At 60.8% G+C, this 14953-nt stretch overlaps 1 protein-coding gene across 3 annotated transcripts; it reads left to right on the top strand.

Annotated features, from left to right (window-relative positions):
* Window positions 1-7259: 7259 nt before the first annotated feature.
* Window positions 7260-14898, top strand: MCAM (melanoma cell adhesion molecule). Of its 3 annotated transcripts, none has more exons than XM_077893835.1 (16): window positions 7260-7394; window positions 9194-9318; window positions 9414-9621; window positions 9707-9777; window positions 9854-9941; window positions 10981-11160; window positions 11265-11386; window positions 11470-11632; window positions 11757-11875; window positions 11958-12099; window positions 12259-12380; window positions 12465-12606; window positions 12696-12767; window positions 12909-13056; window positions 13308-13425; window positions 13871-14898. In XM_077893835.1, the coding sequence occupies exons 1-16, from the start codon at window positions 7325-7327 to the stop codon at window positions 13898-13900; spliced, it is 1920 nt and encodes a 639-aa protein (XP_077749961.1). In that variant the 5' UTR covers window positions 7260-7324; the 3' UTR covers window positions 13901-14898. The 3 variants fall into 3 exon arrangements, with proteins under 3 accessions (XP_077749961.1, XP_077749960.1, XP_077749962.1); XM_077893834.1 differs by having other exon boundaries at window positions 12693-12767; XM_077893836.1 differs by lacking the exon at window positions 13308-13425 and having other exon boundaries at window positions 12693-12767.
* The last annotated feature ends 55 nt before the right edge of the window (window positions 14899-14953 follow it).

Below are 14953 nucleotides of genomic sequence, written 5' to 3'. Positions count from 1 at the left end.
GGTATTTGACACGCTATAATTGTTTAACACTAGAGTACAAGTTCCCCAAGACCATGGGCCCTGTCCTAGTTATCAGCCTACCTCCAGCTCTACCTTAGTGCCTGACACCCAATATCCTAGCTCAGAACGGTGAGACAAGAGGAGAGAACCACCACCGTGCTCTTTTCCTTCACATCAAACCCTCTCTGTCCACATGTCGTGTCTATTTTTATTTCACTACTGTTATCACTCAGGATGAACTGGAATGTGGCCCAAGAGTCCGGCTTTTCGGTGCCCCATCCTCCCACCTTCTCCTTAAGATGAGGGAACAATTCAAACTAGGGGCACCAGGGGGCGCTCTCGGGCAAAGACGAAATAGAGAAACCATCTAATCCTGAGTTCCAGTTGCATCACATCGGCTGCCGTTGCTCAAGAACCTGCATTGGCTCCCGATTCCCTCTTCTGTCTTAAGATCCCCTAATTCCTCCCCTATGACCTAACTCCAGCCCATCCGCTCAAGCTCTCACATGCATGCGCCCTCTACCCTGTTGAATTTCTAGTTAGGCAAGTCGCACTCTTTACTGAGTGCCAGCTGTTTGCATGAGGGTGGTGCCAGAGGTGGTAGTAGTGCCTGAAGCTCTCCTCAAGCCACTCCAAACAAATACACAATGGTAATGAAAGCAGTGGGCTTGCTATGCAAATATCCTAGCAAGCCAGGTCTCCTAGCCTCCCCGTGGGCCCCACCCTGCAGCCAGATGGCTCCTCGGAAACTGTTTATACAGACATTCTGCAGTTGTCATCATAGATGACTCTTTCTTCAGCCTCATCCCTCTCTCTTTGCTCCTGCCACTTGCCCTGCCTGGAATGATCTATCCTCACTGCTCCCTCTTGAAACCTGCCTTTTCACGAAAGCCTCCACACTTCCAGAAAGACTTTCCCTGCTAGTGCAGGCAGAGAGGCCCACATGGTTCCTTTGCTGAATTCCAGTTGCGCTTCCTGTTTATACGATATAATTCAGTGCTCCTCGATCCACTACTTTCATTTCCGTTATATGTTTACTTAATTCAGCTGCAAATTGTTGCAGGTAGAGCACACTGGTTTTGGAGTTAGAGCAATCTTGCTTCAACGTTTAGTTCCTCGGGGTGATGCTTGCACATTGTGAATGTACATCGTGCCACCGAATTGCACACTTAAAACGGTGAAGAGGGTACGTTTTATGGTATGTGTATTTTACCACAGTGGAAAAAAAAAATATATATATAGGGGCACTGGGGTGGTTCAGTCCATTGGGCAACCAACTCTTTTTTTTTTTTATTGGAGTTCAATTTGCCAACATATAACCAACTCTTTTTTTCGACGTAGATTATGATCTCAGGATCATAATCACAGGAGCCCTGTGTCAGGCTCTGTGCTCAGCACAGAGTCTGCTTGAGATTCTCTCTCTCCCTCTCCCTCTGTCCTTGCCCCCACTAGCTTTCTCTCTCTCTCACACAATAAATAAATAATTTTTTTTTAAAAAGGAGAAATACAGGGGTGCCAGGGTGGCTCAGTTGGTTGGGCGTCTGCCTTTGGCTCAGGTCCTGCTCCCAGGTTCTGGATCAAGCCCCGCATTAGGCCCCCTGCTCAGCCGGGAGCCTTCCTCTCCCTCTGTAGCTTCCCCTGCTCGTGTTCTCTCACTCTGTGAAATAAATAAATAAAATATTTAAAAATATATTTTATTTATTTATTTATTGAGTGAGAGAGCACGAGCAGGGGAAGCTACAGAGGGAGAGCACAAGCAGGGGAGGAGGAGCAGAGGGAGAGGGAGAAGCAGGTGTCCCACTGAGCAGGGTTCAATCCCGGGACTCCAGGATCAGGACCAGAGCTGAAGGCAGAGGCTTAACTGACTGAGCCACTCAGGAGCCCCTAAAAATATATTATTTTTTAAAAAGGAAAAACATATTGTTCCATTGCTCACGGGCTATGTGACTTTAGACCATGTCACTCTTTGTTTCCTCATTTTTTGGGCAGAGATCAAGATAAATATTGGTGGTGAAAATGATCCCAGTGTGAAACGTCTAGGTTGTAAAGCACGGTACAAATAGAAGATATGTCTCCTCAGAACAGTCACTGGTTCAGTGACTTGCCCAAGATTAGCTAATGAAGTGGAGGAGCTGTCTCGATGCCACCAATTCCTTAACAGAGTTTGCAGCCAGTTGTTAGAGACCAGAGTTGAACAAGCCCTGTCCAGCACCCGGGATGCAAAGGGAAGGGAAGATGTGGGGTGTGGGGATCAGGGGTGGTACACAGCCCCAGTCTTACCTATTGGGCTTTCTCCTGACTGCAAATTGTTGTGTTTTTTTTTTTTTTTTTTAAGATTTTATTTATTTATTCATGAGACAGAGAGAGGCAGAGACACAGGCAGAGGGAGAAGCAAGCTCCTTGCGGGGAGCTCGATGTGGGACTCGATCCCAGGACCTCAGGGGTCATGCCCTGAGCGGAAGGCAGATGCTCAATCACTGAGCCACTCAGGTGCCCCATGATTGCAAATTCTGCACTCTCGCCACCGCCACCGGCCACCTGAAGCCCCAGCCACAGGGGGGTAGCGCAGGGAGCAGACCCCAGGATTGCCTCCCCTCTTTCTTTCCTCCTTTCTCTCCCACTCCAAGGTCAGCTGTGGCAACTACTGTGGGGACCACAGGTCCCTTCCTCCCGGGCTCCTCCTGAGTGGCTCAGGGCTCTGTGAGGAAGGGAAAACAGTGCAGAAGTGGCCTTCAAGGAAGAGAGGGCCAGGAGCCCCTGGGTGGTGTGCCTGGGGTTGCCCTGAGGCCTCTCTGCTATGGACTAGCCAGCCTCTCCTCGGGGACTGCTCCAAGTCACATTTAAACAGCTCTCTGGGGATTTTCTGGGTGGTGGTATTTTGGGGAGCGGATGTGAACCTTCCTGAGGGGGAGTGATGTAAGCTCCAGCATCCTGCTCCCGTGCCCTCTCCCCAACCCCACCACCAGGCTCCCTTCTCCAAATTTAGAGTGGGAGGAGGAAGTGGCAGGCCCCCAGGACCCCGAGAACCGAGAACCGGGGTCCAGGACGGGGTGGGGTGGGGGTGCAGGAGGCGGCATCACTACAGCTAACAGGAGTGGGTCCTGCGGGGCTCGACGGAGACCCAGAAGCTCCCGCTCCTGTCCCCGTCCCGCGCTGCAATCCTGGCCGGAGGGTCCCACTCCTTCCTGGATGGGAGGTAGCTGCGCCCCCGCAGGCGGCCCCAGGGACGCCCGGTGCAGTCGCGGCTCTGTCCCCCCCCACCCCATTCTCTGTCCCCCCCCACCCCATTCTCTGTCCCCCTCCTCCTTTCCAGAAGGGGGGCGTGCGGACTGAATCCCGGCCGGCGGCCGCGCCCGGCAAGGCCTGGAGGGGGACGCGGGGCTTCCGGAGAGCCCCGGCCCCTCCCGGCCCCTCCCGGCTCCTCCCGGCCCGCGGCGGCCGCCTGAGCATTTAAGGTAATGTTTGGGTTGGTGCGAGCCGGCCGGATGCCCCGCCTGCCCGGCCCCCGCTGGCCGAGACCCCGGGAGGGAGCGGGGCTCCGGGGGCCCCGGCGGGATCCCCCGGGCCGAGGCCTGGGTGCTGGAGGGCTGCCAACGAGGAGAGGCCCCCGGGGGCGGCGGGGACAGGGCCAGTCCCCGCTCCGAGGCCTTAGCAGGCTTGGGGATCAGGATGGGAGGGTGGCCCCCCTCCCTCGGGCTTAAGGGTCCCTGGTCCCCAGGAAGAGTCCCTGTGCGCCCACATCCTCTCTCTCCTTCGCCCCCCCCCCCCTTCCCGGGCAGAGAAGGGGCTGAGAAGAGAGGCCAGCAGCTCCCAGGGGAGTCGCTGGAATGCTGGGAGCCTGGGAACAGGCCCCGCAGTCCCTGGGAAAGCCAGCCCGTGGGAATCCCACCCGCAGCCCCCTCCCCAGGATGGACCACCGGATGCCAGAGACCCCAGCTCCCCCACAGGGGGCTTTGTGGGAGTGGAAACCACCCACCCCTGGGAGCCCCAGCGGGGCTGGACCCCAGAGTTCAGTGGGCCAGCTGTGCCGACCAGCCCCTCCCCCGGCGGCTCGCGCGCCTGCTCCAGCATAATTCTCGCCATTGTGCCACCACCCCTCCCCGCTCCCCTTCCCTGGACCCCTGCACAATGGGGCCTTTGCCGCCTCCAGTACTCAGGGTGGGGATGAACTCACTCAAGGCTTTTCCAAGTTTAAAAATAGCCCCTCCCATCCCCCCACCCACAAGTCACCCTCCTCCTCTTCCCTCTGTGATTCTGGGGCGCACCTCAACCCAGGCTACACCTCCTTCCTCCTGCCCTGGGTCAGGTGCAAAGGGCATGGGTGAGACAGCGTCCGGCCGGGATAGGGGCTGCTTCCCCCCATTCAATCTCTTCCCCCACATCTTCCAACCCAGCCCCCCAGCATCCGGTTTCCTGGCCTGATGTCCTCAGCAACAATTGCCCCCCACCCTCCTCCCACCCTGTTTTCCACTCCCTCAGCGCAGTCTCCTCCCAACTCAGACCCCCTTTCTGGAAACATTCTCTTCCCTCCCATACAAAGACTCAAACTGGTCTCTACTTTCTGGCCAGGCCAGGGGGTTCCCCAGCCTCCATAATTGCCAAGGCTCCTGGGCCACCCCCCTCCACCCCCAGTTCCTTCCTCACTGCAGCTGCAATGTCTTTATTAGCTTCCTTCCTCCGCCCAGCCCGCCCTTCTATCGTCCTCCTGGTCAAGCCCCTCCACCAGGAGGGTGGGTGGGAGCCACTGTGCACGCTATGTTGGAGCTGAGAGAGGACTCACAGGAGGACTCCTAGGTTAGAACCTTGCCCCAGTGGCCCCCCGGGGAGCAGGCCCATCCTGGTCTTTTTACCTCCCACTCCACTTGGGCTGGGGCCCCAGGCTTCCCACTTTTCCTTATACCCAAATGAAAGGCCCACCACCCTGATAACCACCTCCCTGCCCAGCCTCAGTTTCTCTGCCTGTGGTCAGACCTATGCCAGAGAGGCACACAGAGGACATTCCACACAGCAGGTCCCCTCATCTCTGAGTACCTAGGTCTACTGTGGGGGGTGGAGGAAAGCAGTCTTCCTTCCTCCTTCTTTCCAGAGATGAACAGACAAAGAATTAGCACTCTGGTCCAGGGCCTCTTGTCATCTTGGCCTATATCCGGGCAACACTGCTTCCAACCCAGCCCAGGGGCCAGAGTCTGCTAGTGGAAGGCCCCTTGGTGCCTTCCTGATCCCCGCTTCTGCTGGGGTGCAGTCCTCTCTTGCTTAACATTCTTCCTCTGCTGACTTTCTCTTCCCTGCTACTGTGGCAGCTCTATCTTCTGGCATCTTCGAGGAGCCAGAGGGCAAATACTAGCCACCTTCTGTTCCTTCTACCCTGTTTTCCTGCCTTCACTGCTCTTTCTTCCTGTTTCCAGACCCCTCTGAGTTCTCTCCAAAGTTCTGATCTCTCTTTGGTTTAGAATCCCAAAACTGCTCCCCTCCTGAGACTGTCTCAAAGCTGCCCGCCCCCCTGACTTCTGCCACCCGCTCCCAGGCAGCCCAGATCGGCCGAACTACCGGCTTCCTTAAAGGACAGACCTTGTGCTCATTCAGTGGAGCCACAGAGGGAAAGGATGTCACCCTGGGCTCCAACCTCATTTCCCCTTCACCGCAGAGACAGCTCCTCCACCCCCACCTGGCTTCATTGGATGGGGGCGGAAGACGGAGTCCGAACTGACTGTCCTTGGTGGTTAGCTGGCTTTGTTTTCAGGCGGAGAGGGGAATGATTAGTTAATGGTGTTAAGTGAAGGGAAGGGAGTGGGGGCAGGGAAGCTCCATGCCCAGCTCTGGCTTGCCAGGGCAAACAGCATCCTTCAGCCATTCCCACTCCTGCCCCTGTAGACAAACAAACTCATCCATTCCACTCCAGGCCCTGGGCCAGTCCGTACGTTCGCTCTGAGGGATGCGGGACCACGGTCCTCTGCTTGCCCTCTCTCTTCCCCCACCCGGGCTCAGGGCTCCAGGCCCCTGCGGTGGCCGGCTTGGCATTGCCTCTCGCTGGAGACCGACGGAGATAGAGGGGTCGGCAAGGTTGTGAAAAACGGGGCTGATGTGGTTTGCCAGTCATCTCTGCGTCATCAAAATACCACCCCAGACGGAGCCTTCTCTCAAGTCACCTGCCCATCTCTGGCCGCGTTTGCTGCCTCACGCTGCTCCTCCCCCACCCTGCAGAAAGGCTGCCCTGCCAGGCGACAGGCCTCCTCCCTGAATCCAGACCTCTATTTGACCCTCCGCCCAAAGGAGGCAGCTGATGTGAGGCTGGGGTCTCTAAGAGGCAAGAGCCCATCCCACTCCCCAGAGCCTCAGTTCAAGAGGCCAGAAGACCTGGGTTTGGGAAGAGGGGGGGCCTGCTGTGTGGAGGGCAGCCTGGCCAGAGCCGATTCCCCCTCCATGCCTCCACCCCCAGCTGCTGAGCCACTGTCAGCAGTGGGGGGCGAGGGGGCAGGGAGCCCTGCTGCAGGGGGTCGGTTCAACCATCAGGACAGCAACAGGTTTTCAGGGGCCCAGCGGGAGACCTCGCAGCACCCATGTACCCTTCCTTCCCCCTCTCTTCTTCATTCAGGTGAGGGGAAACTGAGTCCCAGCTAGGCTCACTGAGTGAAGAGGGCAAAAAAGCGAATTTTCAAGGTCTGGACGTGGACGAGTGTGAAAACCTTGGGCCTGTGAATTCAGCCCCTTCCCTTTCGCCGGTGGGGACTAGCGGGAGCTTGGCTTTGAGGGGGCAGCGCATAGGGGCCATCTCCAGTCCCCAGTCCGGGCACCTCTGGGTCTGTGGGCCCGGCGCAGGGTTCTTCCCGCAGAGCTGCGGGCGCAGCGAGGCTGGGGTGCGCGAGGCTGGGGGCAGTGCCAGGCCGGCGGCCGCCGTGGTGCAATGGTTCTGGTTCTGGGAAGCGGCCGCGCGGCCAGGTCTCCGGGCGGCGGAAGAGGAGGCGGCAGCGGAGGCCCCCGGGGGCCGGGCGGCTGGTGGGGGCCGAGCGGGGCGAGCGGGGCGAGCGCGGCCGCCTCGGACCCGGCGTGACTCTGGGCGTCCGGGCCGGCCTCTCCCCGCCGCCGCGGCCGCCTGCCCGCCTCGAGACACCTGTCAAGCCCCCTCGGCCGACCGGGCGCGCGCGGGGCTGGGGCCGCGGCGGGGCCGCGCTGGGGCGGCGCGGGGCGGGGCGGGGCGGGGGGCTGCGCGGGGCGGGCGGGGCGGGCGGGCGGGGCGGGGCGGCCGGGCCCCCTCCCCCGCCCCCCTGACGTCAGCCCCCGGCCGCGCGCGGCCGCTCACTAGGCGCTCGCCCTCCGGCCGGGAAGCATGGGGCGGCCCGGGCTCGCGTGCGCCCTGCTGCTCGCCGCCTGCTGCTGCTGCTGCCGCCGCGCCGCGGGTGAGTGGCCTCGCGGGGGACCCGCGCCCCGAGCGGCCCGGGCCCCGAACGGGGTGGCGGGGCAGGTCCTCGGTGCGGCGCGCCCGGGAGCGGGGCCGGCGGCGCGGGCGGCCCGGGGTGGGCGCTGCGGCGCGCGCTCCTCCTGCCCGGCGCCCCGGAGCCTCGCCTCGCGCGCGTGCGACTCCTGTTTGCAGCCAGTTTGCCGCCGGGATCCGGAGTATCCCGGGAGGAGGACGCGGGGGGCGGGCAGGAGGCTGCTGCCGGAGCGGGAGGGGGTGGGGCCGAGCCGCTGGGGTCGCTGGGGAGACCTTTGCCTCAGGTGCCCACTCGGGGGGCCCGCGGTTGGAGCGGCGGCCGGAGGCGCAGCTCGAGCGCATCCCCAAACCCCGAATCTTGCGCCCGCCTGTTGCTGGAAAAGGCAGCTTGCTTAGCAGGAGGGGGTGCGCCGACGCCTCCTCTCCCGCCTGGGCTTCGAGCCGGGCTGGAGGTGAGCGGGGGGGGGGGGGGGGGGGAGGGACGGCGGCTCCCGGACGAGCAGGGCGTTGGCAGGGGCCGGGCGGCGTGGGGCGCCTCGCGCCTGCCCGGGGGACCGGATCACAGGTGGCAGAAGCGAGGGATTGAGGGTGCCGGAGTGGAAGCGCCCCAGGCTTGTTACGCCTCCCGGAATGGGACCGCATTCAGGTGGGAAGAGCGCCGCTGCACCTCGGAGTTTTTCTCTGGAACTGCCTGGGAGCCCAGCGCTCCCGGGTCCACGCTGCCCTTGTATGGCCTGCAGCGGTGTCGCGTGTTTCTCTTGGCTCCTTTTCCCGGGTCCCAGCCGCTGTCCGGCGGGGGAAGGGGAGGGCTCGCCAGTACCCGGCTCGCTGGCCTCATGCCCAGTGCCTACAGCGTCCCAGGGGCACCCCCGGCTGCTGCCTCCCAAGCTGACTATTTCTGGGGAAAAGGCTAAATTGGGCTCCAGGCTGCAGTAGATCAGCCCCACTCTGCCCTGCTCCCCTGTCTCTGGGGAAACGGAGTCAGGGATCGGAGGGCCCCTGCTCTGGGTTAAAGACCTGCCCTCCTTGTCGGGGAGCCAGCCCCGGGCACCGGCCCGGCATCCCAGAGGCCAGCCAGATGGTAGTGAGTGACATCACCTCCTCACAGGGCAGGCGGCACGCTGGCACCACTGACGTCACTCTTGCCCACTGCCTGGCCCTTGCCCTGACCCCTGGGGGAGATTCTGACCCCTCGGTGCTCACAAAACTCCCAGATGAGGTCCTCTGAGTTGGTGGGATGTTCATGGAGGTACTGCTTAGGGAGCACGTGATGGGAGCTCTGGTCAGGGTTGGCCCACTGAGTCTTGTGGGACATTTGGGGAGGGCTCTTTGGGGGGCAGAGTAGTGATGTCTTCTCCTCAGTGAGGGGACACAATGGGGCCTGTGTGGCTCAGCCTGGCACATGCCGTGCATTCCCACATTCTGAGCTCACTGGAAGGGGTGGGAGTGTGGAAGGAAAGGGGCCTTCCTCTTGGCCCAGAGCCTGGTTGCCCCTTTGCCAGCCTCAACTGGAAAATGGTTGGTGCTCAGGGTGGGTGCTGCAATGACCAGGGACAGTCACCCTCAACTCCTCTGACCAGGGGTGGCAGGGGGAAGCGGGCTGCTTGGAGCTGCAGGTAGAAAGGGGTTGAGGGTTAGGAGGATAGAGCCCCCTCCGGACCCAAGTGGCAGGAGGAACAGCTGCAGGGAAGGGGGTGTGAGGGGAGGGCATGGAGAGCAGTTGGAGCTGACACAGCTGCTGGGACGTCCCTCCTGCACCCCCAGGTGTGCCCGGAGAGGCGGAGCCCCCCACGCCTGAGCTGGTGGAGGTGGAAGTGGGGGGCACAGCGCTTCTGAAGTGCGGTCCCTCCCATTCCCCCGGCAACTTCAGCCACGTGGACTGGTTTTCTGTGAGTGTGGGGGCCCCGGAGAGGGTGGCAGGGCGGGAGGCTGTACCCCACCTGCTGCCCCAGTGTCTCACCGACTCTGAGACACATCCCCTTAGGTCCACAAGGAGAAGCCGACGCTCATCTTCCGCGTGCGCAAGGGCCAGGGCCAGAGCGAGCCTGGGGAGTACCAGCACCGGCTCAGCCTGCAGGACAGAGGGACCACTCTGGCCCTGACACACATCACGCCCCATGACGAGCGCATCTTCCTGTGCCAGGGCAAGCGGCCTCTGTCCCAGGAGCACCGAATCCAACTCCGTGTCTACAGTGAGCGCCCCACCCCGTCTGTGCCTGGGGGACGGTGCAGGTGGTGGGAAATAGAGGTTCCAGCCCCTCATTTCTTCCCTCATAGAAGCTCCAGAGGAGCCAACCATCCTGGTCAATCCCTTGGGCATCTCGGTCAACAGTAAGGAACCAGTGGAGGTGAGACAGGCCGGGGTGGCCTGGGGGGCTTGGTGGGGTGTCAGGTGCCGGGAGACTCACACCCTGTCCTCCTCAGGTTGCTACCTGTGTGGGGAGAAACGGGTACCCCATTCCTCAAGTCATCTGGTATAAGAATGGCCAATCCCTGAAGGAGGAGAAGAACCGTGAGTCGCCCCCTCCCTGCCCTCAACAGCCAGGCACGTGGCTGCACACAGCGACCGCCCTTCCTCTCACTGCACTTTGTTTTCTTCAAGTATACGAATGAGGCTTGACAATCTTTTCACGAGAATTTAAACTGCAGAAAATCTAGAAGGAAAATTGTCTTCCTGCCCCAGATCCCCTCCCAGGAGTAATCTTGGCCGTGAGTGTTTGTTCTTTCCGGCCGATTTCTGGGTGCTTCCTCAAGCAGATGGATACATGTAGGAGCCCGTCGGCTTTTATTTTTATCATTTAAACCAGTGGTTCTCGGGATCCCTGGGTGGCGCAGCGGTTTGGCGCCTGCCTTTGGCCCAGGGCGCGATCCTGGAGACCCGGGATCGAATACCACGTCAGGCTCCCGGTGCATGGAGCCTGCTTCTCCCTCTGCCTATGTCTCTGCCTCTCTCTCTCTCTCTATGTGACTATCATAAATAAATAAAAATTAAAATAAATAAATAAATAAACCAGTGGTTCTCAACCAGGGGTGGCATAGCTCCCCCTCAGGGACGTTCAGCAAACATGGGGAGGTATTTCTAGTTGTTGTGAATGGAGAGGCGCTCCAGGCACCTGGTGGGCAGAGGCCAGGGGGCTGCTGGATAGGAGGACGGGACCCCCCACAGCACAGGTCACGCTGAGATTGAGAAACCCTGACCTGGATCATTTTGCCCCCCACCCCCAGTAGCGCATACCACGGGGATGGGGTAGGGGAGCTAACCCCTCGTTGCCCTGATGGTGGACGTCTGGAATGTTTCCTGGGCCCTTTTCCTCAGTCACCACAGCACCCCGTCCCTGTGTGCGTGTGCGTTAGTGTTGGCGGCGTGGGGAGATGACGAGCAGTAGAACCACTGAGCTCAAGATCAGGGTTAGCGAGGCTTGCACTGTGCCTGGCCTTCCATGGCACCAGGGGTCCTTCTCAGGTGCCCCCCACCCCGGGGAACCCCAGAGACCATGGGGTAGGGGTGCAGGTGGGGCCGAAGCCGAGCCTCTCCACTTTCTTTGGCCCAGGGGTTCACATTCAGTCGTCCCAGATCGTGGAGTCCAGTGGTCTGTACACCTTGGAGAGCGTTCTGAAGGCCCAGCTGGCCAAAGAGGATAAAGATGCCCAGTTTTACTGTGAGCTCAACTACCGGCTGCCCAGCGGGAACCACATGAAGGAGTCTCAGGAAGTCACTGTCCAGGTTTTCTGTGAGTCCTGTGATGGTCCCGGGCTGAGCTGGTGGCAGCTAGCTCCGCTCCCCGGCGCGGGGACAGCTCGTGGGCTGAGGACCACTCCCTCTGTGCCCCTGCAGACCCGGCGGAGAAGGTGTGGCTGGAAGTGGAGCCCTCGGGAATGCTGAAGGAAGGGGACCGCGTGGAAATCAGGTGTTTGGCGGACGGCAACCCCCCGCCCCACTTCACCATCAGCAAGCAGGTACGGAGGGCGCCGTGCTGGGTGTCCACGGGCCGCGGGAGTGCCTGGAGGCACCCTCTGCTCACCCCTCTGCTCTCTCCCAGAACCTCAGCACCAAGGAGATAGAGGAGATGACGCCCGAAGACACGGGGACCCTGGTCTTGGAGTCTGCCCAGAAGGAGCACAGTGGGCTCTATCAGTGTCAGGGCCTGGACTTGGAAACCATGGCATCGCTGCTGAGCGACCAACAGGAGCTGCTGGTGAACTGTGAGGGGCCGGGGGGCCCAGGACAGGGGGACCAGGCGGGGGCAAGAGGGACCAGGCGGGGGCAAGAGGGGGACCAGGCGGGGGCCCCGCCCTGCCCAGGCTGACACCATTGCTGTGTCCCCAGACGTGTCTGATATCCGGGTGAGCCCTGCAGCCCCGGAGAGCCAGGAGGGCGACAGCCTCACCCTCGCCTGTGAGGCAGAGAGTAACCAAGCCGTGGAGTTCCAGTGGCTGAGAGAAAAGGTGCCCAGGCCGGCCTGGGGCTGCGGGCTGTGCGGGGATGCGCGGGGCCGGGAGTGAACCCCTGACCCCTCTCTCACCCCAGACGGGCCAGGTGCTGGAGAAGGGGCCGGTGCTCCAGTTACACAACCTGAAGCGCGAGGCCGGGGGAGGCTACCGCTGCGTGGCGACGGTGCCCAGCGTCCCGGGCCTGAACCGCACGCGGCTGGTCCATGTGGCCGTTTTCGGTGAGGGGCCCTCTGGGCAGAGATCGGCGGCGCCCCCAAGCCGGGCGGTTTCAAGCTCTTGGGAGTCCCCCACAGCCCCCTGCTGCCCTGGGATGCTCCGGTGGGGACGGGAGGCAGGCTAGCAGGTTTGTGCCACACCTGCACCCCTCCCTCCCCCAGGGTCCCCGTGGATGATGCTGAAGGAGAGGAAGATGTGGGTGAGCGAGAACGCGGTGCTGAACCTGTCTTGTGAAGCCTCCGGACATCCCCGGCCCACCATCTCCTGGAGCGTCGAGGGCACGGTGAGCGGCCGCGCCTCGGCTGCCCGGGCCTAGGGATCCCTGAGGGGATCTCCCCACCCCTGAGCGCCGCCTCCATCCCTGCAGGCGCAGGAACGAGACCAGGACCCGCTGAGCGTCCTGAGCGTCCTGAGCGTCCTGGTGACCCCAGAGCTGCTGGAGACGGGTGCGGAGTGCGTGGCCTCCAACTCCCTGGGCAGGAACAGCACCACCATTTTCCTGGAGTTGGGTAAGGGCCTCATCCTGCGGCGTGGCGGGCGAGGGCGTGAGCCGGTGCTTTTCCCAGCCCAGCTCTCAACCCCTGTGACCGCTCAGCAGACTCCAGCAGAAGCACCGGGCCCCGCGTCTCCACCGCCAGCCCCTCTGTCAGAGCCAACAGCACCTCCACAGGTCAGCGGCCCCGGCATCCTCCTGCTGCCCTGGCCCTCCCCAGGGAGCCCTGCTGGGAGAGGGGAGTGGGGGGGGGTGCGGGCAGTGGTGGGAACCGGGCCTCAGGGGCCGGGAGTGACTAGGAGCGTCTCTGTGGGACAGAGAAGAAGCTGCCAGAGCCAGAAAGCAAGGGTGTGGCCATTGTGGCTGTGACTGTGTGCGTCCTGGTCCTGGCTGTGCTGGGTGCTGTCCTCTATTTCTTCTACAAGAAGGGGAAGCTGCCATGCGGGCGGTCAGGCAAGCAAGAGATGTAAGCATGCTACCCTGCGCCCCCACCCAGCTTCTCGTGCCTGGGCAGGGACGACCCCTGCCCCCCCCACCCCTGCCCACTGGCCAGCTGCCATCACCCACACCTCCCTCCCGTTCATCACCTGCTCCCTTCCCTGAGCTGGCCCCAGGGCACCTAAGAGTCCGTCACCCAGTCCACCATCTTTCCCAATGACCCTCCCTTTCCTTGCCCGAGATGCCAACTTCTTGCCTCCCTCCCTCCCTCCCTCCCAGCACACTGCCCCCGTCTCGTAAGAGCGAATTTGTAGTTGAAGTTAAGTCAGATAAGCTCCCAGAAGAGATGGGCCTCCTACAGGGCAGCAGCGGTGACAAGAGGGCGCCAGGAGACCAGGTAGGAGGCAGCTCCTGTGGCCAGCGCCTGCCACAGCTTCAGGTTTCGGGAGCAGCAGGGGCTGATGTCTCCCCAAACACTAACTCTGTCTCCCCCCTTCCTCCTCCTCTGTTGGAGACGGGGAGCAGGCCCGTCTCGGCTTCCTAACACTAGTCCCAGATGGTAGGGTGAGGCCAGTGGCCGAGGGAGCCTGAGCAAACACTGCCCGTCACCACCACCTTTTCCTCGACATTGCCGTGGCTCAGGTCACCAGGTGCAGTGCGGCCAGTCCAGTTCGGGGGCCTAGGCTCTCCCCACCTGCCACTCCCCCTGCTTCCCTCCACGCCTCATGCATCAGCTTCTGGCTTCAGTCCCTCTTCCCTTGAGCATTCATATTCACACCCCAGACTCCTCTCACTGTCCCTGCCACCCCCTGCCCCCTTACCTCTCCTCTTCCCGTTTCTAGGGAGAGAAATACATCGATCTGAGGCACTAACCAGCCCACCACACTGAGTGCCCTGCCCGCCTGGAAGGTTTTCTGTTCCCTGCTCCGCCCCTACCCCTCTTGTCGCTCAGGATGATCACCAAAGCCTCTAAAGTGGGCTCTGGAGAAGGCCCCTGCTCCAGCTGGCCTGCAGGCCCCGTTTCAGAGGGCAGAGCCATCCCAAGAAGGTCCTTTTCTGGGGACCTACCCGCCTCAGTCTTACTTTGTCGGGTGATGCTCATCCCAGGGAGGGGCCTAGCATCCAAGGAGTGGGAAGGTGTTTCTCACGCCAGGTTTTCTCTGTATACATATGGTGGATGTTCATACCTGTCCTCTGCCGGCAGCCAAACTAGGTAGCCTATTTATCTTGAGTTGGTTTCCTGCCCCAAAGGCTGGCTTTTTTTAGTTGTGTCGCTGAAGTGAGGAGCCATGGCTCCTCTCTGTTGGTGAAGTACGCTGCTCACACCAGTTCTGGAGCGTACCCCAGCATTCATGACAGGCAGCTGCCTACCTGACTCAGGAGGCCCTTTTGAGACCCACCTCTCTCTAGACAGAAGCAAGGATGGACTAGTATCATCCCTTAAAAAATGTGTTGGGTCTCTCATTGCCCCTAAAGGGAGGAAGCTGGGCAGTTTTCCACAGTTAGGCCATTGAGCCCAAACCACCCACCTCCCAGTCAGGGAATCATGTCAGACTGAAAGGTGGGGTTAGGGGACAGAGATGAGGTCCAGACTGTCCTTTAGGATGATTAAGACTATAATTATACTAGCACCATACTTTAGGCCCTGACAGAAGGGCCCTAATGGGATGGTACTTAGGGATGAGAAGTGGGCCTGGCTAGAGCTTTGGGGTGTGTATGTGTATCTGTGTGCAGGTATGTATGTATATGTGTTTTTGTTAGGTTGTATGTAAATTTACAAATTCCCAATTATATATATATGTGTGTGTGTGTGTGTGTGTGTGTGTGTGTATATATATATATGAAAAATAAAGCTTAATTGTCCCAGAAATCTCATATTGCTTTTTATTCATCATGGGTACTGTGGCAGCCTGGGGCCTCTGGAT

Source organism: Canis aureus, chromosome 3 (genome assembly GCF_053574225.1).
Source record: "Canis aureus isolate CA01 chromosome 3, VMU_Caureus_v.1.0, whole genome shotgun sequence".
Classification (NCBI taxonomy): Eukaryota; Metazoa; Chordata; class Mammalia; order Carnivora; family Canidae; genus Canis; species Canis aureus.
Note: the sequence above shows the minus strand (reverse complement) of the source record. Positions and strands in the feature narration are given on the sequence as shown.

Excerpts from the sequence above, each read along its gene's own strand:
- MCAM (XM_077893834.1), top strand. The coding sequence starts at position 7,325 with ATGGGGCGGCCCGGGCTCGCGTGCGCCCTGCTGCTCGCCGCCTGCTGC. Across the intron at positions 9,622-9,706 it reads AATCCAACTCCGTGTCTACA|AAGCTCCAGAGGAGCCAACC; the intron begins GTGAGCGCCCCA and ends CTTCCCTCATAG. Across the intron at positions 9,942-10,980 it reads CCTGAAGGAGGAGAAGAACC|GGGTTCACATTCAGTCGTCC; the intron begins GTGAGTCGCCCC and ends TCTTTGGCCCAG.